Raw genomic sequence first — 25,884 nt, forward strand, 5'->3', positions numbered from 1 at the left:
AGCTCCTGCCCAGCTCGGGGCTGCCCCTCCCGCCCCCGGCTTGGGATGCCCGAGCTTCAGGGCTACTGCCCGCCGCCTCCCGGCAGCCCCTCCCCAGGCTCTGGGCGATCGAGCTCCAGGGCTTCTGCTCTTCTCCCCCCACCCCCGGGTGGGGGGGGGGGGGAGGCTCCTTCCACCCCCTGCAGCTCCTGCTAAGAGCTCAGAGCAACTGAGCAGGGTGCTGTCACCCCCCGCGGCTCAAGCCGGGACTCGGGGCTTTTGCTTCCCGCAGATCCTGTCCGAGCTCCAGGCTTCCCCCTGCCCCGTGGCTCCAGCTGGGTCTCAGGGTGCCCGAGCTCAGGGCTCATGCCCCTCGCAGCTCCTGGCCCATACGTTAATCTGCCACTGACCCTGACTAGCAGCGAGGAGCCCCCAGCTGGGGCGCTCCCAGCAGCACTGGGGAGGTTGGAGCCTCCTCCAGCTGCAGGAAACTCTGCAGCTGCTGCCTTCAGAGCCCAGAGCCCTGAAGGCAGCACAGAAGTGAGTATGAGTATGCAAGCCCCCATCCCCTTTTGGATCAGGACCCAGTTACAACACCATCAAATTTCAGATGTAAACATCTGAAATTGTAAAACTGACCAATTTTAAGACCCATGGCTGTGAAATTGACCCAAGTGAATTTGGTAGGGCCCTGTTTATAATGGAAAGCGTTAGTCCCTTTAATTATAGAGTAGTCTATACCGCCTCCCCAATAACAGGTGAGTTGCTGCTGAACAGATGTGGGATGACCTGTATTTTGGGGTTACTAGTCCCACTAACACCTTTCAACTTTGCCAAATATACTAGATTATTAGTTCTGTAGAGCAAACTCTAGCAACTCAGCACAACATGTAGTGTAAAATTGTACAGTAGCCAAAGGAAGAAAATCCAGTCCAGTGATGAAGGGTGCCAGTACCACAGCAAGTATGCAGTACAGTCTAAGAAGCATGTGATGTAGGCTGCTCCACCCAACACTGTAGATGGAACTGATGAGCTACATATGAGCCACAAAGAATCCGTAAAAGGCAGTTCTTCCAGTGGCAAGCAGTTTGATGACCTTTGAAAAGACACACTTTTGTCTGGTATGGCATAAAATCACAAATTGATTTGGTAGCCAGAATCAGCACAGTTACATGTGTCAATACAGTAGAGGACAAATATAACCACCTGCAGTATGCTACACAAATATATAGTAAGGCACATAGTGAAATTATTTCAAAGTAATAATTTATATGCCAAAAAATGCCAGATTCTTTTGGAGGGTGCCTCCTTTCTCATGTTTAGCTCAGTGATTAGGGTATTCACTGGGGATTTCGGAGACAAAGGTTCAGATTCCTATTCTGGAGCAGGGACTTGAATAACCCCTCCAAAGTGAGTGCCCTGCCCACCGGGCTATAAGGTATTCTGTGGTATTCTCTCAGTCTGTCCTGCTGAAGCTATTCCATTTTGTATAAAATACTTTATTGGTCCAGAAAGGAAGAATGATTTTATATCCTAATGGTTAGAGACTTGCCTGGGATAATGAAGACACAAGTTCAAGTCAACTCACCTACGAGGCAGGAGTGTCTCACGCATCCCACATAAGTGCCCTAATCAGTGGATTAAAAGTTATAAATTGGTCCAATAAAAGATATCACTTCACCCACCTCATCGCTAGGCACTAATGCTAGACATTCTGGAATACAATAAAATATCTTGCTTGTTAAAAAAAACCCAACAACAATCCATTATTCTCTGCAGCACCTGGCCAGACACAGAATCTCTTGGAAGATAAAATATTAACATGTATATTAATCATCAGGAAGACATCTTTGAATTAAGTAGAAACCCAGGTCTATGACTAGGTCAGATCTTTACAGAGGGGCACTCCATCAGGAAAAAAGATGAGTCCTCAGTGAAGCTTTTTGAACAAGAAACTCCATTCTTCCCTCTTAATAAATCACTGACTCCCTAGTTCTCTGCCATAGCTCTGGAGAAGTGTTAAGGGTATCTGTTCTTGCCTCTTTCATTTTTCACTTGCTGGTCCCACTTTTATCTTCCTGTACTCCCTAACCTGTATGGTTTCCTGCATTTTGTCTCTTCTATCCTGCTTTTCTACTCTTCCTTTTTTATTTTATAGCAGCCTTGAGAGACATTGCTTGAGAGAATCAGAGAGAGAAGACTAATGGAAAGAGAGGTCATTTTTGATGCGGGGTTTGGAGGCGGAGGGTGAGGCTGCAGGACTCACAGGGTCAGGAACAATGTTCCAGGCAGAGCATAGATGAGGCATGAGATGAAGTCTGGAGTCACTCGTGGGAGTCAAGGTAGAAAATAGTAATGTGAGCTGAACTGGCAAAAGCATGGACCCTGTTGAGAGGGAAACTTTAGCAATGAGATGTAATTAAAAGTGGATCTGCACTGGCTTGTGGAGATCAGGATGAGGAGTTTCTGCCTTGAGAAGAGCTCAGAAGCTTAAAAGAGTGAAGGTGACTGGCAAGGAAGATAAGCATTACTACATAGTTTTGATGGTAAAATGATGAGTTATTTTGTGTTAACTTTGGGCCAAATTTCTGAAAAAGTAAGTTGTTTGGAAAATTGATTTTTAATTGGTTTGTATAGCCTCAAGGAGGACACTGTGGTGTGAAGCCAGGTGAAATTTTTAATGACTCTGGCTCTCCCTAGTTAGCACATGTTACTACTCAATTGTCGAAATTCTCCAGATGGTTTTTAACAATTTCCAGAAAATTCTGAGTACACTGAATTTGTGGGAATTAGCCCTGCAGATATAGGTGGTGGATATTTTGCTGCTCATCACACAATATCAGCTAATAGTATGAACTTGGGAAATGGCCCTTCTTCCACAAATTACAGTAGAATTATTCATGCAAGAAGTACGTTTGTCTCAGAAGGCTCACCTTCCAAAAGTAGCACCTTCAGGAAATAAGTCACCACCGGGTAGTTTGGCTTATCTGGGTCTTTTATAGGGAGAAGCTGCAGGAACCAGGAAGAATCCAATATTTATGTTCCTCTTCCTCTTCCCATGGTTGATACTAGTTGCAACCCTCAGCTGTAAAAAGGAACAGCAAAATAAAGCGAACTTCTGGTTTCCCTGCTGCCCAACCTTAAAGTGTAGCAGAGCAATCATTATTATTCATTCAGAAATATTTACAGAAGAAAAAGAACACATATCAGAACAGGAAAATGTATTTCATGCTCTGTTTTTCTGTGAGCATTTATTACCATGTGAAGATTACTTTGGTTTTAAAACTTTTTTTTTCCATAGGAATAGATTGGATTGCTTATCTCTCTGTCTGATTGCTGTCATGCTGAATCATTCTCAGGATAATATTGTTCTGTATAAAATATCTCACACGTTAAAACAGAGTCTTCCTTTTACATTACAATATATCTGAAAATACTTTTGAGTTCTGTTCTTTACTCCTAAACCTGAATCAGTTATGTATGCAACCCCTTTGTGGCTATGGATCCCCTTTCCCACACCCATCCACAATTCTCAGTTAAAAAGACAGACAAAATATTTTATTTAGAAACAAGTCTGCATCTACTTTATATATATATACACAAAATATATACATATACAAAATAACATGTACTCAGCATTCCATATTTCTGTCCTCTTGTCCTTTATGTCTAAGTGTATTTGCATGAGAATCTGATCTTTGTTTAAGAATTCAACTGTACCAACTGCTGTTTCATTACAATTATGAGACATCACAATTGGGCTACTGTGGCAATTATTATGGTGCAACCAAATGAGGATTATAACTTCATGTGGGTCTTAAAAGTAGGAGTAGATGAATTTGTGGGAATCAAATGTTATTGTCATGCATATGGTTTCATAATAACAAATGAGAGAATGATATCTCTACCACTAGTCATGCACATAAGTAGGATAAACCTGGCCCTATTGAAGTCAATGGGAGTTTTGCCATTGATTTCAACGTGGTTAGGATTTCATTCATGAAGTCTGACCAACAAAAAATGCTTATAATTCAGAAAGAGTGTTGTGTACATTTTCCCGCTAAAACTTTCAATATGGCATCAACAACCCTTTTTTTAAATCCAGCTCAGCTAAGCTTTCCCTACATATTTTAATTAGCATACTACAATCTGCATCATCAGTTAAGATCTCAGTGTTATCATGTTGCCCCTTTCTCTTTCAGTAATTGGAAACAGAAATATATTATAGTTATTTGTCTCTTCCAGAAAGAGTAAAAAAGAGAGAAGTTACACAGATAACTTTGATATTATGGAGTAGTGGTAGTTGCTCCATAACTCTGGTTGAAGCTAATTTCTCACTATAATCCTGATTTAAAAATAAACAAACAATCCCTAAAAAAAAAAGAAGAGAAAGAAAGACAGACACATCCTTCTAAAAATTGTTATGCTACATTTCCTTTCAAAGGCAAAATTTTGGGGAAGTTTGGCAAAAATAAGAGAATGAGTTTGAACTTTTGTTCTGAAGAATGATGTCATTCACTTGAATATTTTTCTTAAGTTATTTGGTTCATAACGTTGCTATGCTTGGCGTAGAAGCTCCAAATTTCTGTTTTTGGCCATGCTGAGAAGAAATGCTTTATGGTATTTTTGAGGTCGTTAGTGGGAAAATTACAATGCTATATAATATAAACATTTATAATAAACTACAGAAAAATATAAGCAGAAAAGAGGTTTACTTGAGGCTCATTAGAGCAGAGATCTAAATAGAAAACACAAAGAAGCAAATGGGCCAGAACCTAGAGGAAAAGAGGAAGTGTTCACCCTCACTAATGACAGGCCCTGTTGTGTATTTGTATCACATGATCATATATTATTATTTTCACAGAGCCACTGCCTTATTCAGACCCAGAGTCTAAAAGTCCGTGATCAGGTTGAATAGCACCCCACTCCATGAAAAGTCCCATTTAAATCAGTGGAATCAATGGACTACTCAACACTTAATTTTGCAATCTTAACATTCTGTGAAACAAGTTTTGTTTGTTTGTTTGATTCATGTTGCTTGTCTAATTTAAGCTACGGAGACCTGATTTAGGCTACAGCATATAGCAATGCAGGTGCCATAATGGAATCGGTAGGAAGGCATGTAGAATTAGGGAAAGAAAAAAGCATTTCCAAGTGAATTATTTCAATGTAACTCATTTTCATTTAGTGCCTAATATGGTCAAGTTATTACAAAATTATGCACTGTGGGTCTGATTCCCAGTTACACTAAAGCTCCAATTAAATGCTCTGGCAGTTTAAAAAAGGCCTTGTATAAATGAAAATATATGAAAAAAAGGCGCTTTAAGATAAAAGCAGCAGTTAAGCAATAGGCTTTGCCCACGCTTTAACATTATGTCGGTGTAACAGGGTACTGGTGCCAGGGTGCATATGCACATCCTTCTTTCAAAGCTCAACACGTTACAGTTCTGTGTGCCGAGTCTCAGAGCCCAGGTCAGCTAAAAATAGCAATGTAGACTTTAGGGCTCAGACTAGAGCTAGGGATCTGAGACCCTGGAAAGGGGGAGGGTCTCAGAGCCTGGACTCCAGCCTGAGCCCGAATGCCTACCCAGCAATTTTATAGCCCCACAAACTGAGCACTGTTAGCCTGAGTCAGCTGACCAGTGCCTAACCACAGCCATGCCAGGGGGCTTTTATTGCAATGTAGATATACCCTTAGATAACGTGGGGGGTCACGTTATTGCATGTTACAAATGGTGCTTGCTATAATACAGGCAGCTGACCTTTAAGAGGGAGAGACTCAGGTGCCAGGAAAGACCTGGGAGTTGGTGTTTCACACTAGTCCAGCAGAAGGCCTGAGAGGCAGACAACTGTGGGAAGCAGAGCTGATTTGGAAGAAAACTCAAGTGGGGAGAGCTAAGAAGCTTTGGAAGAAGTTAGTGTGAGGACTGTGAATAGTATCCAGGAACGTCTACTAAATGGTGGAAGCTGGGAAAGCTTCAGATAATTTGTACCTTGAGTTTATTGGGCCTAGGTTATTTCTAGAGCTGGGCAAAATCTTTCAACTGAAACTTTTTTGGTGAAATATGCAGGTTTGAGTCAACCTAAAATTTTTGCAAATTTGTGTTAATTTTGGCAAATTGTTTTGATGGAAAAAACCCCAAATTCCAAAATGAAACATTTCAACTTTTTGATTCATAGACTTTTTGATTTGAAATTATCTCTATTTTTATTATTTTAAAAATTTAAATGAAAAATGCTCAAAATCAAAAGGAAATGTTGAAAATATTTGGTGGAGGGTTTAACTAAAAATGATTTAAAATTTTTTTTTGAACTACCAATGAACCGAATTATTCACCCGGCTCTAGTTGTACCTTCTGTTATTTAAATAAAGCTAACCCAATGGAAAAGGTCTTGAAGAAGAGGGTTTCTGGGGTCTTTATTCTGCCAGTATTCTACAAACTGAATACCTGAGAATAGTGAATGTTGGCCAGGCCACTAATGTTATTCTCCACTCTCTTAAAAAAACTTCCAGAAGACTTTTAACTTCTATATAAAAAGCCATCAGAGATCGCAGAAAGCACCAAAAAGTACTATCTCCTCTGCTGGTATTACACTGTAATTTTTAGACTGATCAGGGCAGTGTCAGAATAGGATGCTTTTAGTTAAATAAATATGGCAAGAGATAAAAATAAAAAGAAAAGAGGCATATATTCTAAATTGTTCTTAGTGTCCAAACATTTAAAAGAAAGCAGAAGGGGAATACAATAAATAAAAATATATCAAAATGTTTAATTAATATAAATTGTACAAGCTCTTATTATGCTTTCAGTCTCAGGTTTGTCAGGGGATTTCTGACTGAAGTACATTAGCTGGAGTAGTAGGCTGACAAGTAAAGGATAAACTAGATTAAGCTTCACACTCACTGAGATTTTAAGTGCCTTTTGGTAGAGTAGTTTCTTTATTCACTTATTTTTATTATACAGTCTTGTGACTAGGCTTTAAGCCACTGCTTAGTAACGCACTGTGCCTAGGAAGTAACTGAATTAGTTTTTCTGTATTTACCACGTGGTGTATTTTAGGGTGTCTCATGTCCCAGGAAGAGGTAAGTGACTGTAGAAGTCAGCATTTTCCCAGCTGGAGGCTTTATAGCCCTTCTGATACAGAAGCATGGGACCAGGTAGGCCCTAGGATGTGAATAGGAGAGTCAACTTACATGTTGGCCTACCAGAAGACTGCAGATGTGGGAGTGGGGCAGATGGTGGTCTCCCAGAAAATCCAAGAGGAAGGTGTGAGAGTGCTAGCCACCCTTGACTATGTCTAGAAAGGTATATATTGGAAGGAGTAGGAAACCACCATCCTACTGCCTAAATAAGGACTGGGAGCTAGGTCTGAAGGTAGAATAAATTCAGGTGAGTTTCAGTGATTTCTATTAAACTTACCTGGACTTGTATAGTTTCACTTTCACACTTTGGCTATAAATTAGAATGTGCAAAGCTAACCCACTGGTACATTTGTCAAAGCTCAAGAAATGGACATGTTTTGTACAGCCTAAGTTAGGTAAAATCACTTGAATCTGTCCGCTTAGGTATGCCTTCTCCATTCTTATTACTGCTGTTCACAATCTACATGGATTTGGATTTTCATTTCCAGACACACTGGATGAGTCATCCTTCTGAGGATTAGAAACAGCAGCAAGGTGTTGATAACCAAGCTAAGAAATGAAAAGATGTCATCATGGTTTCCAGCACCCTTCTGTACCTCACACTCATGCTGCTCTGCTTGTTGGGGCAGCTGAAGATCCTACAGCCTATTTATTTTACACCTCTGACTCATTTGCAGAGGTAGAGACAAAGAATGCAGTTTCATATGCATGTAGTTACAGACTAGTCTGACTTCTCAAATGTGTCACATTCTGATTGGGCCGTACCACAAAATACGGAAAGCTGGCTTTTGAGAGAAATAAAGGTGCATGATTGTTTTTATGTTATGTCAGGAACATTAGGAAAATAAGCATGAACATCTTTTTGAATGCTGCAGAGAACGGGGTTCACTGCATTTGATTCTCTTGTGAGTTCAGAGCCTTGTCATAAACACAAACTGGACTTATGCTGGGATTTTAATAAAAATGGAAGAATATCCAAATGTTCAGTAATTTGCTTTTGTTGATATCCTAATTTAGCTGGAATTTCTTTTTCAACAATTTTCTATTCCTAGCTCTGACACTTACATATTTTAAAATTTATAAATGTGCCCAGTACAGCATCTTCAGGAACTTCTGTAATATATCATCTAGAATGTTCATGTAAGAAGAATGACATCTTGGGTGAGATCTTGGGACATTCACTTAACTTTCCTGTTCCCCAATAAGCAAAATGGGGATAAAATAACATCTCAAAGAGAATGTTGTGAAGTTAAATTTATTAACTATTGGGAGGCACTTTGAGATCCTTGGATGGAAGACACACTAAAATTGTAAAATATCATTTATTATGTATTGAGTCAAATGCTGTAATTCTTATATGTATTTTACTTGTGTAAAATCTCTATTAAGAACTTCAGGATTTTCCATTATTATAAAAATTCAGAGTGTAAAACTCATTAGATCAGGGTTTGTAGGGAGCCACGGTGGCTTCCCGCCAAACCAGAGGGTAAAGAACCACTCTCTCAGCCTGAGTGGGCAGGGCCAGACCTAACTTACTCCAATCCCGGAAGGGGCGGGGTGGAATAGGAAGTACAAAGGGCGGGGCCCTTTGCCCAGTGTGGGCAGCACCAGGGAGGGAGACAGACACAGGCTGCTGGCTGTTCCCTCCAGACCCTGCTGCCGAGCCAGGGGAGGCCCTGGGCCAGGAGAAACCTGACCTGGAGGAAGGACTGGGGCTACCAGGACTGCCAGCTGCCGAGTACCCGGAGGAACTGGAGGAGCCAGGCAGTAGCCTGGGCCAGTGTGAGCTTAACGCAGAGGGGGATCTGGAGCTGGAGCTGCCAGCAGCTGAATACCCTGACGAGCTGGAGGGACCAGAGGGACCCGCTCGAGAGACCGGGTAGGAAGTAGCCCAGGGGCAGAACTGCAAAGTGCGGTGGGTCTGTTTGGTTGGCATGTTGTGGATGGTTCCCCGCTGACCCAGCGGCAGGACCCTCTCCTCCTGCCACTGTCAGGGCCCTGGGCTGGAATGCCGTGGAGTTGGGTGGGCCTGCGTTCCCCTACCCCGGCCAGCCCGCCTCGGGGAGCAGAATCCCGACAACGCCACTGATTCTTGCCGGTGCTCCCCATGCCTGAGGGGTGCGCCACTGACTCTTGCCGGCACTCCCCATGTCTGAGGGCTCACCACTGACTCTGGCCGGCACACCTCCCTCCGCTAATTTCCTAGTGACAGAAAAGTGTGAGCAAGGCCTGCCGGTGAGGCAGTAGTTCCCCACTCCGCCTCCAGCGGCTCGGTGGACCAACTGAAACTTATCACAGGGTTATTTATTTCCCTGTCTTCTCCATCCCCCCAGTAGTTTCTAATTTGCCAGTAGGGTAGGGACTACTACAAGACAAGTGTTTTCAAAGGACTCTGGTATTTCCACTTCCAGTCCTAGATGTACACAGAAAATGCAGAGCAGTTTTTAATTTGATTTGTAGGGCTTCAGATCATCCGAGAGGGATTGATTTCCCCCTCTCTAGGCCTACTTCCAAGGAAGAGAATAACTGGCCTGTGAATTACCAAATCAGTCTAGGAAAATGAGTGTCTAAAAATGTGTTGAATGTATCAAACAATAGGTGGTTGGTCATAAGCATCACTAAGGATACGTTATATATTCATTTAAAAGTGGACTCAGAGGAGCTGTGAGGGCAATCACAAACTTCCTGGGGTTGAGTGGTGGCATCTGGATACTTGGTAGAGCCTGAGATGGCCTACACCAGTGGTTCTCAACTGTGGTCCACTGCTTGTTCAGGGAAAGCCCCTGGCGGGCCAGGCCAGTTTGTTTACCTGCCACATCCGCAGGTTCAGCCGATTGTGGCTCCCACTGGCCGCGGTTTGCCGCTCCAGGCCAATGGGGACCACAGGAAGCGGCACGGGCCGAGAGATGTGCTGGCCGCCCTTCTTGCAGCCCCCATTGGCCTGGAGCGGCAAACCGCGGCCAGTGGGAGCCGCGATCAGCCAAATCTGCAGATGCGGCAGGTAAACAAACTGACCCGGCATGCCAGGGGCTTTCCTTGAACAAGCGGTAGACCACAGTTGAGAACCACTGGCCTACACAGAAATGCTTGATTTTTTTTTTAAATATTGGGAGGAGACCTAACATGCTCACTCTCCTCCAATTTTATGTTTCAGAAAGAGGTATGGGAAAGATTCTAGAGGCATCTTCTTTATACCCATATTTTTGTCCCCAGAATATTCAAAATAAATACTGTCCTCTATCGACAACTCTAAGTGATAATGGAACATGAGAGACCAAAAAGTATCACCCTATGCAGAGAAGAACAAATTGTTCCAGTTAGGTCAAAATAGTAATGTAGCCCCTTCTTCACTGATTATATAACAACTGGTAATTTGCTTGATGTATTATACCAACTATTTAACAAAAGAAGCCAGCTTAGCATATGACACAAAGGTACAGAAACTTTCACACTTCAGCTGAAGGTTGGGAACCATTGTTTGTACTCATATTGGTTCAGCATGTGGACTGAAAGGAGAGAAAGAGACCACTCAGCAAACTACTTTATTTCCAAAATTAGTGTTTTTCATTTAAGTTATATAAAAAGTGGATTGAATTACTGTATGGGATGTCCCAGTTGTACAGTTGTTCCAGTACCTCTGTATGTAACAAACCAGGTAGTAAATACTCTTTCATAAGAACCCATTTTTGCATAGGCACTCTGGCTTGAACTGCTTTGCCCAGGCAATCAAGACCATTATTTATGGCCATCTGGCCTGAGTCAGATCCTCTGCCAATTCATGTTTACTCTCCTGTCTGTTTCCTTTCTATTTAAACCATTAAAATAGTATTCCCGCTTTAGCTCCCTCCTGGTTACTAGGAAAGCAAGGTGATACCAGCACCATCTACCCATAATGGGAAAGTGGAAGAGAAATAATAAATTCCCCAGAAACTGGTACAGTATTGATATTCGAGACTGCAGCACTCCATTTCTGCCAGCATGTGATACTAAGTGACGTTTTAAATTTGAAGTCCTTTGATCTCACTCAGTTGGATCAAGAAGGTCTCTCCCAGCAGAAAGCAGGCACTGATCTCTTCTCCTGGGTCCAGAGGAGGTTGTCTTTAAAGAGGAGTTTTATCCTAAGGTATTAAAGGGTTAATGTTTCTATCTCTGTGGTGTAGTTGGTAGAAGGATGGAGGGACCAACTCCACATTGTGCATCCTGCCACTGGGTTTCTCCTTCTCCTCTAGCTGAGGAATCCATGTGAAACTTCCTTAGGGACGGGATTTGGTATTATTAGGATATCTTTCTGGTTTAACCTTTTTCTGCCTCCCTGAGCCTGCTTTTCTTCTGTGGTGATTTCTCTATCACAGGGACCTTTGGTGAAATGTTCCTGTGACTGACGGAAACATTTTCAAATTACTGAACTCTGTATTTTACATATTTTGGCACTATGAACATACTGGGGTCAAATTCAGGCCAGTTCCAAGTGGCTGTAATTCCATACTTTGACTCACCATGCAGACTGTGGATAGTGTCTTAGGTTCTTGTCTGATGCTGTAGTTAAAGTTAGCTGTGGTACTTTTGTAAATGTCCCAGGTGTAAGTGTAATTCCCAAAAGCAGCTTTCCATTAAAATCCCTTTTTTAATGGCAAATTGTTTTCAGTAATCATATCTTTCCACACAATATGTAATGTCTATGTACAATAATAATATTTGTCTGCATTTTACCTCCAATCTCATACACATGCTCCAACAGATTCAGTTTTATGTGTATCTGAGTCCTCAGTGAACCCATATGAGAGGTTACAAATATTGCATGTACTGTAAGAAGCTGGGAAATTTGCTTTGAATTTTTTATTACTAGACCCTAACTTCTGCTTAAATGTTTTGTGGAGAAATGATGGAATTCCACTTTATTTTATTCATTTGAGCCCTTGGGTAATTGCCATTTCAAGATCTTCCCAATGTGATGTGTTTTCGTAGAATACTTTAGCGTTTCTTTTTCTGAGGAATTGAAATTTTATGAAAATGTGGGAACATATCAATGTGGTCTTGAGTCTAGTGCTTTCATAAAGAATGAGTTTGACTCAGACTTTTAATGAGTCAGAGAACGAGAGAGAGCTGTGTAACACAAGAAAAAAATTCTTAACTGATTTACTCACAAGGGAAGCCTTAATGATTATTTTTGAGTACTATAAAGGAAAAATGTCTGCTTTCTAAAGGCAATTTTTTGTATCACAGCACCGATAAAAATTCAAAATTGGTACCTTCTTTAAACACAAGCACTTTAAGAGTAGAAGTTGGAGCAAGGCATAAGTGTTCCTTGTCTATCAGCAAATATTACAATCAGTGAGGAACTACACTGTATAAACCTGACATCCTCTTCAGATGATACTGATGAGGACAAGAGGGAGTTCAGTTTACTGTGTGTACTTGTTTTTTTAGGAGAGGAGAGAGCTTTAAAGTTACCGCTTCTGAGAAATGAAGCATGCAATAAAATAGCTCAGTACTTCTGGTGTGATTAATATGAATGTGCTAATCAAAACAAATATCTTGTGGGACTTGTGCACACTGTTACGGAAATAGGGCATAGCCTCATAGAAGAGGAGAAAAGCAGTGTTTCCTTCAATCCCTCTGGCCTCCCTACTTCAGAGACATCAGATCGGAGTTTTCTTTGTTCTTATAACAAGAGGGCACACACAAACATTCTTTCACATTCCCTTCTCATTCACACGTATTCTGTGTGTATGCTTTTTCTTTCTCTTCCCCCTTCCTCTTCCACTTACCTGTTTCAAAAGCAATGGAATTTTAGATGCATTTGTTGTCTTAAAGTACTGTGGCCTGTTCCTTCTCATTACTGCATAGCATGTACTTTCCGTACTTTAATATTTATTTAATAAAAAGAACAAACTGCACCTGACACACTAGAACATAATCTAAGTGGATTCTGCATTTCTCTACACTAGACTCTGACTTGGGCCATCTTCAGATGTTAAGATGAGGAGCAAAGCTGACCAGCACACCAATTAAGTTCCATCATTATGTTAGGAAGAAATAAAAATCTGTGAGGCCATTATAAAAATAATAATCAGTTGAGAGACTTACATTCTTCAGGGTACCCACTGACATTTTTCCTAAGCAAGCCCCTTAAGGCTGAATTATGGCTGCTTTGGGTGCTAACAAAGTAAGGTGTCTAGAGTTTATGAAACATTTCTATTTTCCAATCACAAGATCCTTGATTTTCTGGATCTCTCTGCCCCTTAGGCTCCAAACTGCTACAGTATAAATCTGTAAATCAGTAAATGTTATATACCTCCTGTCTTCTGAATTAAGTGTAACAGTTGGTTCCATAAGGGTTTCAAATGCTGGCAGTGTTAGCTATTTATTTTAATTACAGGTAGATGACAATTAGTAGCATTGTCTTGTTAATATTAATAACACTACCATTGTAAGTTTGAATTTAGCTGAGTTTAAATGAACAGTGCTCTTAGTGCTTTAGATGTAAGGGTTAGCCTTTCAAAGCATCCAATAAATAAACATAGTTAGTGATAAGCACTGAAACAAAACCTGGTATTCATGTATTGTTAGCAACTGAAAACATTTTAGATGATCATCTTCATTATCCATATGTGTCTGTAATGAAATAAGGTTAATTCATATTCATTGCTCTTCCTTCTATTTATAAACATAAGAAGTTAATAGCTTGGTTGAACCTGTGCTTTATTAGTAATGGTAAAATATTGAAAAAGATGCTGAGATTTGTACCACTTTTGTGGCCACAAACCCTCACTCCCACCTCCTGCCCCCCGCAATTATATGAATTAGAGGCATCAGTTAACAGGAGGAAAATTGCTTACAATGGTCCTTAATGTATTAAACACTATGTGTTATAGCAGTGTTATACACAAAGTTGAATAAAATAGCAGGAAATATAATACTTATATCTCTTGCTCTTTCCTCAGGAAGTCTTTTGCTGTATTTCTGCATTGTGTAGACTTAACAACATTTCTGGATGGATTTTGCCTGGTGCCACCTTAGAGTTTGTGTAATAACAATGACCTTAATAGTAAAAATAGAGGTGGTCAAGAATTGAAATATCCTATCAAATCCACACAGATGTGGGTAATGCCTAGAAGTTCCCTTCTCTGATGTCTGTTTGCTCCATTTAGCCGAACATCGTGTCTTGGAACAGTAGCCAATGCCAGATGCTTCAAGACAGGGAAATTATCAAGTGATCCATCCCCTCTCTGGCAGTCAGAGGCTTAGGGATGCCAAAGGCATGGGGTTGCATCCTTGACCATCTTGGTTAATAGTCATTGATGAACCTGTCCTCCATGAATGTTTCTAGTTCTTTTTTGAACACAGTTATAGTTTTGTCCTTCACAACATCCCCTGGCTATGAGTTCCGTAGGCTTATTGTACATTGTGTGAAGAAGTACTTCCTTTTGTTTGTTTTCAACCTTCTGCTCATTAATTTCAGTGGGTGACTCCTGGTTCTTATATTATGTGAAGGGGTAGATAACACTTCCCTATTCACTTTCTCCATACCATTCATAATTTATACATCTGTCATCTCCCCCCCTTAGTCATCTCTTTTCCTAGCTGAACAGTCCCAGTCCTTTTAATCTTTCCTCATAGGGAAGCTGTTCCATACCCTTAATCATTTTGTTGACCTTCTCTGTACCTTTTTAATTTCTAATATATCTTTTTTTGGAAGGGATGACCAGAACTGCACAGAATATTCATGGTGTGGGCATACCATGGATTTATATAGTAGCATTATGATATTTACGGTCTTGTTAGCTATCCCTTTCCTAATGATTTCTCACATTCTGATAGCTTTTTTGACTGCCATTGCACATTGAGCAGATGTTTTCAGAAAACTATCCACAATGACTCCATGATCTCTTTCTTGAGTGGTAACAGCTAATTTAGACCCCATCATTTGGCACATATTGTTGGGATTAGGTTTTCCAATATGCATTCCTTTGCATTTATCCACAATGAATTTCATGTGCTATTTTGATGCCCAGTCACCCAGTTTTGTTTGATCACTTTGTAATTCTTCACTGTCTGCTTTGGATTTAACTATCTTGAGTAATTTTGTATCATCTCCAAACTTTGCCACCTTACTGTTACCCCTTTTTCCAGATCCATTTATGAATATGTTGAACAGTACTGGTTCCAGTACAGACCCCTGGGGGATACCACTATTTACCTCTCTCCATTCTGAAAACTGGCCATTTATTCCTACCCTTTGTTTCCTAGATTTTAACTATTGAGAGGATGCATGAGAGGATCTTCCCTTGTATCCCATGAAAGCTTACTTTATTTAAGACCCTTTAGTGAAGAACCTTGTCAAAGACTTTCTGAAAGTCCAAATACATTATATCTACTGGATCATCCTTGACCAGATATTTGTTGACCCCTTCAAAGAATTCTAATACATTGTGAGGCATGATTGCCCTTCACAAAAGCCATGCTGACTCTTCCCCAACAAATCATGTTCATCTAGGTGTCTGATAATTCAGTTGTTTACTATAGTGTCACCCAATTTGCCTAGTACTAAAGTTAGCTTACTAACCATCCTATAATTGCCAGGATTGCCTCTGAAGTCTTTTTTTAAAAATTGGTGTCACATTAGCTATTCTCCAGTTATCTGGCACAGAAGATGATTTAAGTGATAAATTTACATACCACAGTTAGTAGTTCTGCAACCACTCCTTGACTACGGCTAATAGACACTCTTGGCCTCCAGTTTTATTCTGAGGCAACTACATTGACTTTGGTGGTAAAAAACTAGTGGAGAACCATGTCTTCTAATATTAAAATACTCCTTTGTACCTCACTGCCCACATAAATCACTATTATTTTCACACAAAAAAAAACAAGTGAAGGAAGAAAACATGGGGTAAGGAAGGCAGATCAAATCAATCAATTTCTTTTTGCTTTGATGGAATAAAAGGTGCTTTTTTGTTTCTATTTTAAATACTGGGGCAGTATCCTAATACTAAAATAAGGACAAAGTAAGTAAATAATATATTTTACTCTATTCCCTCTCTTTTTATACTAACATCATAGTATGAACAATACAGTCACTGAGTGGAAACCAGTCACTCTAGATGATTCCTTAAACTGGTTTGGGGACACTGAGAATTGTATAAGTTATAAACACTTGTTGAATTTCTTAGAGAACAGTGCTTTACCATATTACGCCCCCCCCCTTTTTTTTTTATGTTTTACCACTTTTTGTATCAATCATCTTAAAAACAAAAATCAAAGCAAAGAGCACCATATTAGAGGTTGGATGATTTTAATAAATCATTCGTTCTTTGAATGTCAGCATTCCAAAAATGCTTTAATTGGACACACAGGTCATTTTGTGACTGGGTGAGTATAAGTCTTTGCTTTCTGGAAATACTTGCTTAAATGTTTAGGTTATGGTAAACATTCCAGCCAAAAAACTCATTAGTTAGACTATTCACAGAAAGTAAACACTAGGGGACAGACCCTCAGATGGTGTAAATTGCTGTAACTCCATTGAAATCAGGGAAACTTTTTTTTACTATTTATACTAGCTGATGGTTTGCCCCAAAAGGGCTGCAAATGCAGTCAGTGTACTGATTTTAAAACTTCACACAAATATTAGTGAACTTTGTGTGTGTGTGTTCCCTGCCCTAGATGTAATGTCACACTGAAAAAAAAAGTGTATGCAGATGACAGTGAAAAAAGCATAGTGACTGTGATGTTTTGGAGTGCTATATTGCAAATGTCTGTTACGAAAAAAATATCCTGGTTTGAATCTTTCAAATACTGTCAACTATAAATATTGACAAGGCAGTTTAAACGTTTAGGCCTAGCAGTCTTGAGGAGTTTCCCTTTATTCTGTGATATTTCATATTCTATCTATCCTGTTATGATTTTCTGTGAAATTAAATATTGTTGTTATTATTATTATTATTATTATTTATTATTATTTCTTATTTCTTGCAGTGTCCACAATATGCCAAGCACTTTCTACTAAAGAAGGACATGACTTGTGTCCTGAATGTGCTTATCTGTTCCAAACCATATGCTGGAAATTATATCAATCATATTGTTAGAAAACAAGGCACATTTGAACGTTCAGTTTAAGTTACTGAATTTAATTACCTAGATCAATGTCAGTCCCAGGGTTTTGTCCACACACCACTTGGGAATATGACAGAGGCTGCCCATTCAGGCATTGCACTATTTATTTTTCTTGTTTCCTTTTTTAATGGGCAAAGTTACAGAGGCTTTGTGAGACAATTGTAGGACTGGAAGGGACCTTGAGAGGTCATCTAGTCCATTCCCCTGCACTCATGGGAGGACTAAGTATTATCTAGACCATTCCTGAAAGGCGTATGTCTAACCTGCTCTTAAAAAGCTCCAGTGATGGAGATTCCACAACCTCCTTGGCAATTTATTCCAGTGCTTAACCACCCTAACAGGAAGTTTTTCCTAATGTCCAATCTAAATCTCCCGTGCTGCAATTTAAGCCCATTGCTTCCTGGCCTATCCTCAGAGGCTAAGAAAAACAATTTTTCTCCCTCCTCCTTGCAACAACCTTTTATGTACTTCAAAACTGTTATCATGTCCCCTCCCAGTCTTCTCTTTTCCAGATAAACAAACCCATTTTTTTTCAATCTTCCCTCATAGGTCATGTTTTCTAGACCTTTAGTCATTTTTGTTGCTCTTCTCTAGACTTTCTCCAGTTTGTCCACATCTTTCCTGAAATGTGGCTCCCAGAACTGGACACACTACTCCAGTTGAGGCCTAATCAGCATAGAGTAAAGCGGAAGAATTACTTCTCATGTCTTGTTTACAACACTCCTGCTAATACATCCCAGAATTATGTTAGCTTTTTTTGCAACAGCGTTACACTGTTGACTCATATTTAGCTTGTTGTCCACTATGACCTTCAGATTCCTTTCCGCAGTACTTCTTTCTAGGCAGTCATTTCCCATTTTGTATGTGTGCAACTGATTGTTTCTTCCTAAATGGAGTAGTTTGCATTTGTCTTTATTGAATTTCATCCTATTTACTTCAGACCATTTCTCCAGTTTGTCCAGATGATTTTGAATTTTAATCCTATCCTCCAAAGCATTTGCAACCCCTCACAGCTCGGTGTCATTTGCAAACTTTATAAGTGTACTCTCTATGCCAGTATCTAAATCATTGATGAAGATATTGAACAGAACTGAAATCGATTCCTGCGGGACCCCACTCGTTATGTCCTTCCAGCATGACTGGCAACCACTGAAAACTACTCTCTGGGAACGGTTTTCCAAGAGTTTTGCACGCACCTTATAGTAGCTCCATCTAGGTTGCATTTCCTAGTGTTAGATCGCCACAAAAGAATCACACGATACGACAACAGAGCAGTCTACTAAAAAGTCTTATGATATGCTCCTCACTTACAAATACTGGAATCATGCTGGTGGAAGCTAAACTCTAAACCTGTACATCTGCTTCAGATATATGAGGAAATATTGTGACCTGAAAAAGCAATACACTTCTATCCATGTTATGACCTATAGATGTCATGGGTAAAAATGGGCAAATAGTGGAGAAAGTTATTCACAAACATATTGCAAATTCTGTTTAACACTATTCATCTCATGTATTTGCTTTCTGTGAACATACACACAAGTGAAATTGTTAGACAGGTGTTTTTGGAAAGAGAAAATCACAACTACTTGGGTGCATTTGGATATATCTGCCTAGTCAGACTAGGTATAAATGTACAACCATCAGGAATGCACCTTGAGAGTTTGGGAGCTGGAAGGGAAGGAGAGAGGTTTTAGTAGAGGAGCAGGATAGCAAAAAATAAAATGCCACCACTCCCAAACAAAACAGAAATGGTGAGGAGGTGGTGATGAATGCTGTGCCATTCTCAGGAGATGGAGAGGTTTGAACTGTGACTGTACCCGTGATCCATAAAAGCAAAGCTTCTCTCTACTCTGAAAATTTAGAGATAATGTAGCACATGCAATGTGCTGTACATATTCCAGACCAAGAACCATTTAGATGAATCAGGCAGCAATTAACAGTCAAGACGTTATGGGCTCTAAATGACAAAGAATGAGCGGATGGCATGCGGAAATCCTTTCGTGGCCGTGGCCTGTATGAACAAGCCTTTGGTATTTAGTATTCTCTCTGCACATTGCTGGGTGTGTACATAAGGATATTAAACACCACTGATGAAAAAGGATGAAGTAGTTAGGCAGCGAAGGCACAGGAAAGAGTGCCACAAAAATGCAGTTAAAGCTGGAGTGGTATATGGGGTGGGAAGATTAACACAGTCATTGACAGTGTTCCCAAAATCTGTGGCCAGAAGTCTAGTGCTATTGCAATGACTTGGACAAGAATGTATGTCTGCTCCCTTTGCAGCTAGGACCGAACACTGTAATTCTAGTGAATAGTTATAGATGGCAGAAAATAGAGCCTGGGAAAATGAATCAATATACTTGCTAGATATTATTCTTTAACATTTATTTAACAGTAGCACACAGATGACCTGATCAGCATATGCACCTTGCTGGGCTATCAGCTGTACAAATATAGAACTAGACATAGTTTCTGCTCCAAAAAGGCTTTATAAAATATTGTTATATACAGAATATGACAGTTAACATAGTTCCCTAAGCCCCTTGCCAGAGACTTGCCATGGAGACAAATGAGAAAGATAAAGATATGCAGCCTTTGCAAATAGGACTGTGCAGTTATATGTGTAACCCACTCCAGCCAAGTGTCGGTTTTCATACCTGTCTGGTGGCAGGGCCACAAATGACACTGTGTATCTTGTGGGGAACACCCAGCCACCCTCATGTTCATTCTTATAAAATGATTGTGTGGTATCCAGTGCAAAGTTTGTCATGTTGGGTGTCTTCGGAAGGCTCATGATGCACTGAACATTGTTGTTATAGTAATGTTATAGGTTGTAATTTCATGTATATAGTTATGAGGCTGAAAATGTGTCCTCATGGCTTAAAACAAGCCCAGGCAAAACTCTCCAGATAACACCATAGGGGAATGTCACAGTGATGTCTGTCTGTGACTGGTTTGCATTACAGAATTTAGTGCTTTAGCTGAAACAGTAGAAACTCATTCTTTTATTGCTGAAGGTCCAGGGTTCAATCCTCCTGTCAGCTCAAGTGAATACAGAAGTTGCACAAAATGCAGTTACCTTGTGAAGAATGAAAAACAAAAGTAAATACAGTAACTGTTCTATTCAAACAATACAGTCTGGTCTCCAGTGGAATATACAATTTCTCTAAAGTTACCAGTGGTACAGGACTCTGTTTGCTCTAGTGCCTCCAGTGAGAGTCATATAGGAAACTCCCCCAGTTCTAAGATTCTTGACCCTCTGGGGCACTTGTAGGCTAACTTGAAGGCTCTGCTACATGATACACATTTTCTTAGCTCATGGGCTCCACCTACTTCTAGTCCAGCTGCCCTCAGCCAACAAACCACCTCCCTGCTGGAGTTGCTGCCTTGCAGATCTAACTGCCTCAGGCCATTAGGGACTGACTGATTTTTTATCTTTTTCTGGTTCTCTGAGCCCACTAAACTGGTTTTCTTTGGCTCACATCATTCTATTTTGTTCTGTTTTCTCTACAGTTCCTTACAGCCGGACTGGCCATTTCCTGGATGCAACCTGGGCTCCTGGCAGAGTGCCATATGAGCCACCTTGTCAGTGCTGTTACTATTCAGGCTCACGGTGGAAAAAACATAGAGGGAGACATGTCATGTGAAGGCAGCCAAATCTTTATGCTCCTTTTATGCTGCTTCAAGCTCCCAGTAGAAAGTGCTTTTGAGGGACCCTACATCATAGAATACAGTTGTCTAAGTATCCCAGCCTAGACATGTCAGCACCTTGGACTCTGGGCTTGGCACTTCATAATTGAGAGCATCAGCACTTTGGAACCCCATCCTTTATCTGGGCAGATGGACTCAGTTTGAACTGAAGTGCTTATGCACTAAATTGTGAGTCACTGAGGTGCCACATCTCTCCTCAAACCACAGATACACCCAGACTAGGATACATCCTAAACAGGATCATAAAATGTAGAGATCTTCATTGCATTTTCTGCCCAGAATATCATGAAAGGAGTTTGAAAGTCCAGACTTTAGCTGACATGAGAATCCCCATGGTGCTTTCTGCTGGGAGCCAAGGAAAAGACTAGCTGGGAGATTGAAACCTCAAACTTGCCTCAGAAGGAACCTTAGGGAAGAAATGGCAGAGAAAATAATGAAAAAAATGTGATCTGTAGCAAACCAGGTTATTGTGAACATAGACCAGAAAGAGTACCGAGGCCCTAACCGGCTAGGGCAGCTGCACTGGCTAAAGCTTAGAGACACCATTTCCTGTGCTGACTGGAGTCAGAAGGGAACCAGCTGGATTGTTCCGGTGCTCCTGAGGAACCTGATGTTGGCATATGCTCAGCAGGACAGGGCTCTTGATCAGGCCTATCTTGGAAGGAAAAAATAACTCTTAGACAGGGACATCTCCTGAAGTGATGTGTTCCAGAGAGATGTGAACCAAGAGTGAGATTCCTGCCTAGCTGGTATCTTTAGAGAAGCTGAATTGCAGGTTAAGTGATTTTCCCTTCTGTCTCTGTTAGGAAAGAATTTTCAAAGCATGTGGTGATATACACAGCATAATACTCCCTATGCCTGCTTATCACCTTCTACCTGTCTCCCAGTAGCATACTCCCACTGTGACAGCGAGAAAATCTGTGCCCCCAGTGAATTGCTTTGGCCCCCCTTCTTCTGACAATGCTTAGGTCATCCAATCATAGAAAAGATTAAAAAAAAACCCCAATATCGGCAGACTTAGGTCACAACTTAGGACAGTTTGTGTCTTAGGAATGATCTATATTCAATGACTAAATTGTTTGCTACGGATACAGAAGTTTTACCAACTCCAGTCACAAGTATACACAGGAAGCATCAGATAGCTCCAAGGATGGGAGTACAAGCTGACTCCATTCTAGGGAAGATATTTTATATTTGTTGCCTTTCCTGCCCAGAAAAGACATGCATGATTTAAGGTCATTGACAGAATTACTGTGCTTTCAGAAATGATATTCTTATTAGTAATTAATAAATAGTGCCTTTGTGATTTACATTTTCTTCTAGAAATGAGGCTGTGGTGCTCTTTGTGTGCTGTTTTCCTTCCTTTTAGCCTTCTAATCACTTCCTGATAAACAGAAAGAGTAAACAGGTATTAAGACATCTAAAGGCAATCTGAAAATGCAGCTATCTTTGACAGCCTGCAATGCTAGATATACACTAGACTCTTGTAAATCAGCAGTCATCTCACAGAGTCTAAGAGTGAAAATAAGTAAAGGAAAAATGTCTTAGTGCTCTCTGCAGGAACCACTTTCAGCAGATTAGGGGTCAAATGCATTTACAGACTAGTAGGGGAAGATGCTTGCACTGTCACAGTGTACTCCTAGAGAGTACTCAACCTTAGACATTCTCATCCTGCCCATTTGGAAACCCAAAATGAAAAAATAAATCCTTTCAAGTCATTTTGTCTTTGAGACTAATTAAAGTACATAGTGAAATCAGGAAAACAAAACAATGTTCCACAGTCTCTGGCTGTCTGGCATATCAACATATGGCCACCAACGGAAAGTAATAAGTTGCAGGACAGAGCCCAAGCTAATGAAAGCTGAGGATAATGCAGGGGAAACATTTTGGCCTGGGAATATGGAGATGAGAGGCTAAGGTAAACAAACTGGTAGTCCTCTAGTTTAAAATACACTGAGATTAAACTGTTTTCTTTGGAGTGAAGGGCCGTATGTCTGATTTTTAATCAAATGTTGTTTAAAACTATATTTTTAATTACTGCTTCACTTGAAAACCTGCTTAAATTTGATGAATGGGGGTGCTAACACTCCAGTTCATGGTGTGATGCCCAAAGTTCCAATGTGACACCAGGCTGCTGTGCAGTAGACTGATTTGTTAACCCCAGAGAGCTGTTGTAATAGTGTTTGGCAGAAGGATGATTATGGTGCTTTGCCGGTTAGTGCATGAAGCTTTTTTTGGGCCTTTACTTAGGAGGAAGTTGCCTGCCAATAAACAGTATGGACTATAATGATGGAGGGAAGGGAATTCAGAGGAAAGGAAAGGGTTCATTTGTGGATTCAGGCCAGTTATTGTTATTACATTAAAATCTAGTGGTTGAGGTGGGGATTGGAAAGAGAAGAGCCTATCCTGAATAACTAAGGACTACACACACAATACATAAAGCAAGAATAGTTCGATTTTTCTCTCTCTCTTGCCTACAATGAATATAACTGCATCGAAAACAATCATGTGACTGGGATTTATTTTTCACACTGGACCCATTATTTTTATTTGTGTTATATTACAGAAACTCTACTTACTGTATGAAAGTCTCCATCTCGCTGACAGTGGGTGAAAATGACACTGGACTCTGCTACAATTCAAAGATGAAGTACTCTGAAAAAGCTGAACTTAGCAAAAGCAAGGAAATCTCGTGCCCTGACATAGAGGATTTTTTAATTCCTTATAGAGAGCCTGAAATCCTGTGGTATAAGGTAAGGAATACAGAAGACTTCTGTTGCCTTCAACAAAATATTCTGTCAAGTTCTGATTCATTTTCAATAATCTCAACATTTTATTTGGACGTGATATACAGCTTGGATGGATTTAAGATGCAATAATAATAAGACAAGGAGGGATAGGATGAAAAAGGAACTAGATGGTAAAGTGTTTTAATGTACTAGCCTTTTAGCTGTAGAGGCAAGGATTCAAATGCTTTCTTAGGTAACACTGAAAATTCCTTATTTGGTATCTTCCTATTGCCATCTAGCTGTATCACAAAACAACCAAATACTTGGTGGTCCTCTTTCAACCGAAAAGTCCAAAACTGGAAAAGAAAAAATGTTATCAGGGTGGTCTGGTATGGTACACATTGGTAAGGCTGGGTGGGGAAGCAGACAGCAATTGTGTGCACTATGCCAGATTCAAGCTCATGCTATTAGAACCCTCAATTTCCAAATATGAAATTCACTCAGAAAGATATGAAGAGAAAACATATTTGAAGAAGAAGCTGTGCACACTTTATACTTGCACGCACAATTTAAATTGTACCTCATACAATTCAAAAAGAATCCCATGTTTTCAATAATATTAAAACTTCAAATCTCACCAAGAATAAAAACTCAGGTTTAAGGCTTGTGATCTGCCCATTGTTCGTACAATTATGGGAGGAAAAGGGAAATAACAATGTCCCAGAGAGAAAATTAGCTTTCACTTAAAATATCCATATTTCTCTATGGTTTATTGATAACTTTATTTCAACATTGTGCATTAATTTGCTTTTCTGGAGAGTTATTTAGGCCCTGGTTCTGCGAGGTGCTTGTTAAATGCAGCTCCCATTGACTGCAGTTGGAATTGAGGGTGCTCAGCACTTTTCAGGAGGCACTTTGCACCTTGTAGGATCTATTTCTTAAAGTACCCTAGTTATTGGATAAACCAAAATAGTTCTGATCTTATAGGTAAACCTGAAATAAGTTTGTGTATACAGGAATAATTAACTGTAATTTTCCAGTTGAAACATATTTCAGTATGCTTTCTAATTATAAAAACATACAGATTTACCTAGCTTCATTATGGGTACTTGTAAATAGTGTACATAACACTGTCTTGTCCAGTGATTATAAAGAATTATAATCTAGGAGGATTCTGGCTGAGCCACTGCCTCTGAAAATGTAGGGTAATAATTATGTAGCCCAACTAGTAGCTTCATCTGAAATATGCTATCTAAGTGTAAGGGGACTGTTGCCCCCTTACTAACATTCAGTGGGGGTGTTTTAGTTGCTAGCTCCCAGTACTAAAAAGGGGGAAGGGTCGATGGGGCATCAGGACCCTAAACTGCTCGTCCCCAGGAACAATGGGGAGAGGCCAGTGCTCCAGGTCAGCCTGAATGACGGGCGGGCAGGCTAATCAGGGAGTCAGGAGGCCAGGGAGGTCCCATCCTCCCTGTGAGATGGATTTGCTTGGGTCAGACAGAGTGGGGCCGAGCTAAGGAGAAAGCAGGGGCCTGAGCTGAGCTGGGGAGCAGAGCCATGCCAGATCCAGAGAGAGCAGACCCTGTCCTGGGAGCAGAGCTGCAGCCCCAAAGCCAGAGGCACAGCCCAGACAGAGCAGACTTGCCCTGGGAGGAGAGCTGCAGGAACCAGAGCCAGAGGGGCCAGAAAAGCAGCCCACGAAGCAGGTCAGTGCTGAGAGCAGAGTCACAGAAGCAGCCTGCAGAGCAGACCTGTGCTGGGAGCAGAGCTGCAGCAACCAGAGGCGAGGGGCCAAAGAAGCAGCCCAGGGAGCTGGAGGCAGAGCAGCGGCAGCCGTGCTGAGACAGAGTGGTGGAGCTGGAGCAGTCTGGAGCTGGGTGCGGTGAGCAGCTGGGGAGACGGATGGGGACCCTGGGCAGCGGGCCCAGCACAGGGAGATGCGTCAGCCAAGAGGCTCTGCAGGCTAGGCTTGGATCGTAACCCCGACAGGGTGGGGACGACACTGGGAAGAAGGGTCCTACCACTTAGAGCCTGAGAGCGTGTGGCCACCACCAGAGCAAGTCTCCAACCCACAGCATCCCTACAGCACAGCCAGGGCCTGAGAAGAAGGCCTGGGACTTACAAGGAACAGACTGTGAACTGCCCTGATGTTCCAGAGACACTGTTTGTGATGTTCCCTGCCACAGAGCGGGTTAATGTGTTTCCTTT

At 40.9% G+C, this 25,884-nt stretch overlaps 1 protein-coding gene across 1 annotated transcript in view; it reads left to right on the forward strand.

Moving 5' to 3' along the window:
* IL1RAPL1 (interleukin 1 receptor accessory protein like 1) overlaps positions 1-25,884 on the forward strand; it is a 1,127,211-nt gene that overhangs the window by 657,945 nt on the left and 443,382 nt on the right. The window contains exon 4 of the mRNA XM_043538004.1: positions 23,514-23,700. Within this exon, the coding sequence (XP_043393939.1) occupies positions 23,514-23,700 (187 nt within the window). The remainder of the gene's footprint in view (positions 1-23,513; positions 23,701-25,884) is intronic.

Source organism: Chelonia mydas, chromosome 1 (assembly GCF_015237465.2).
Source record: "Chelonia mydas isolate rCheMyd1 chromosome 1, rCheMyd1.pri.v2, whole genome shotgun sequence".
In the NCBI taxonomy this organism is placed as follows: Eukaryota; Metazoa; Chordata; order Testudines; family Cheloniidae; genus Chelonia; species Chelonia mydas.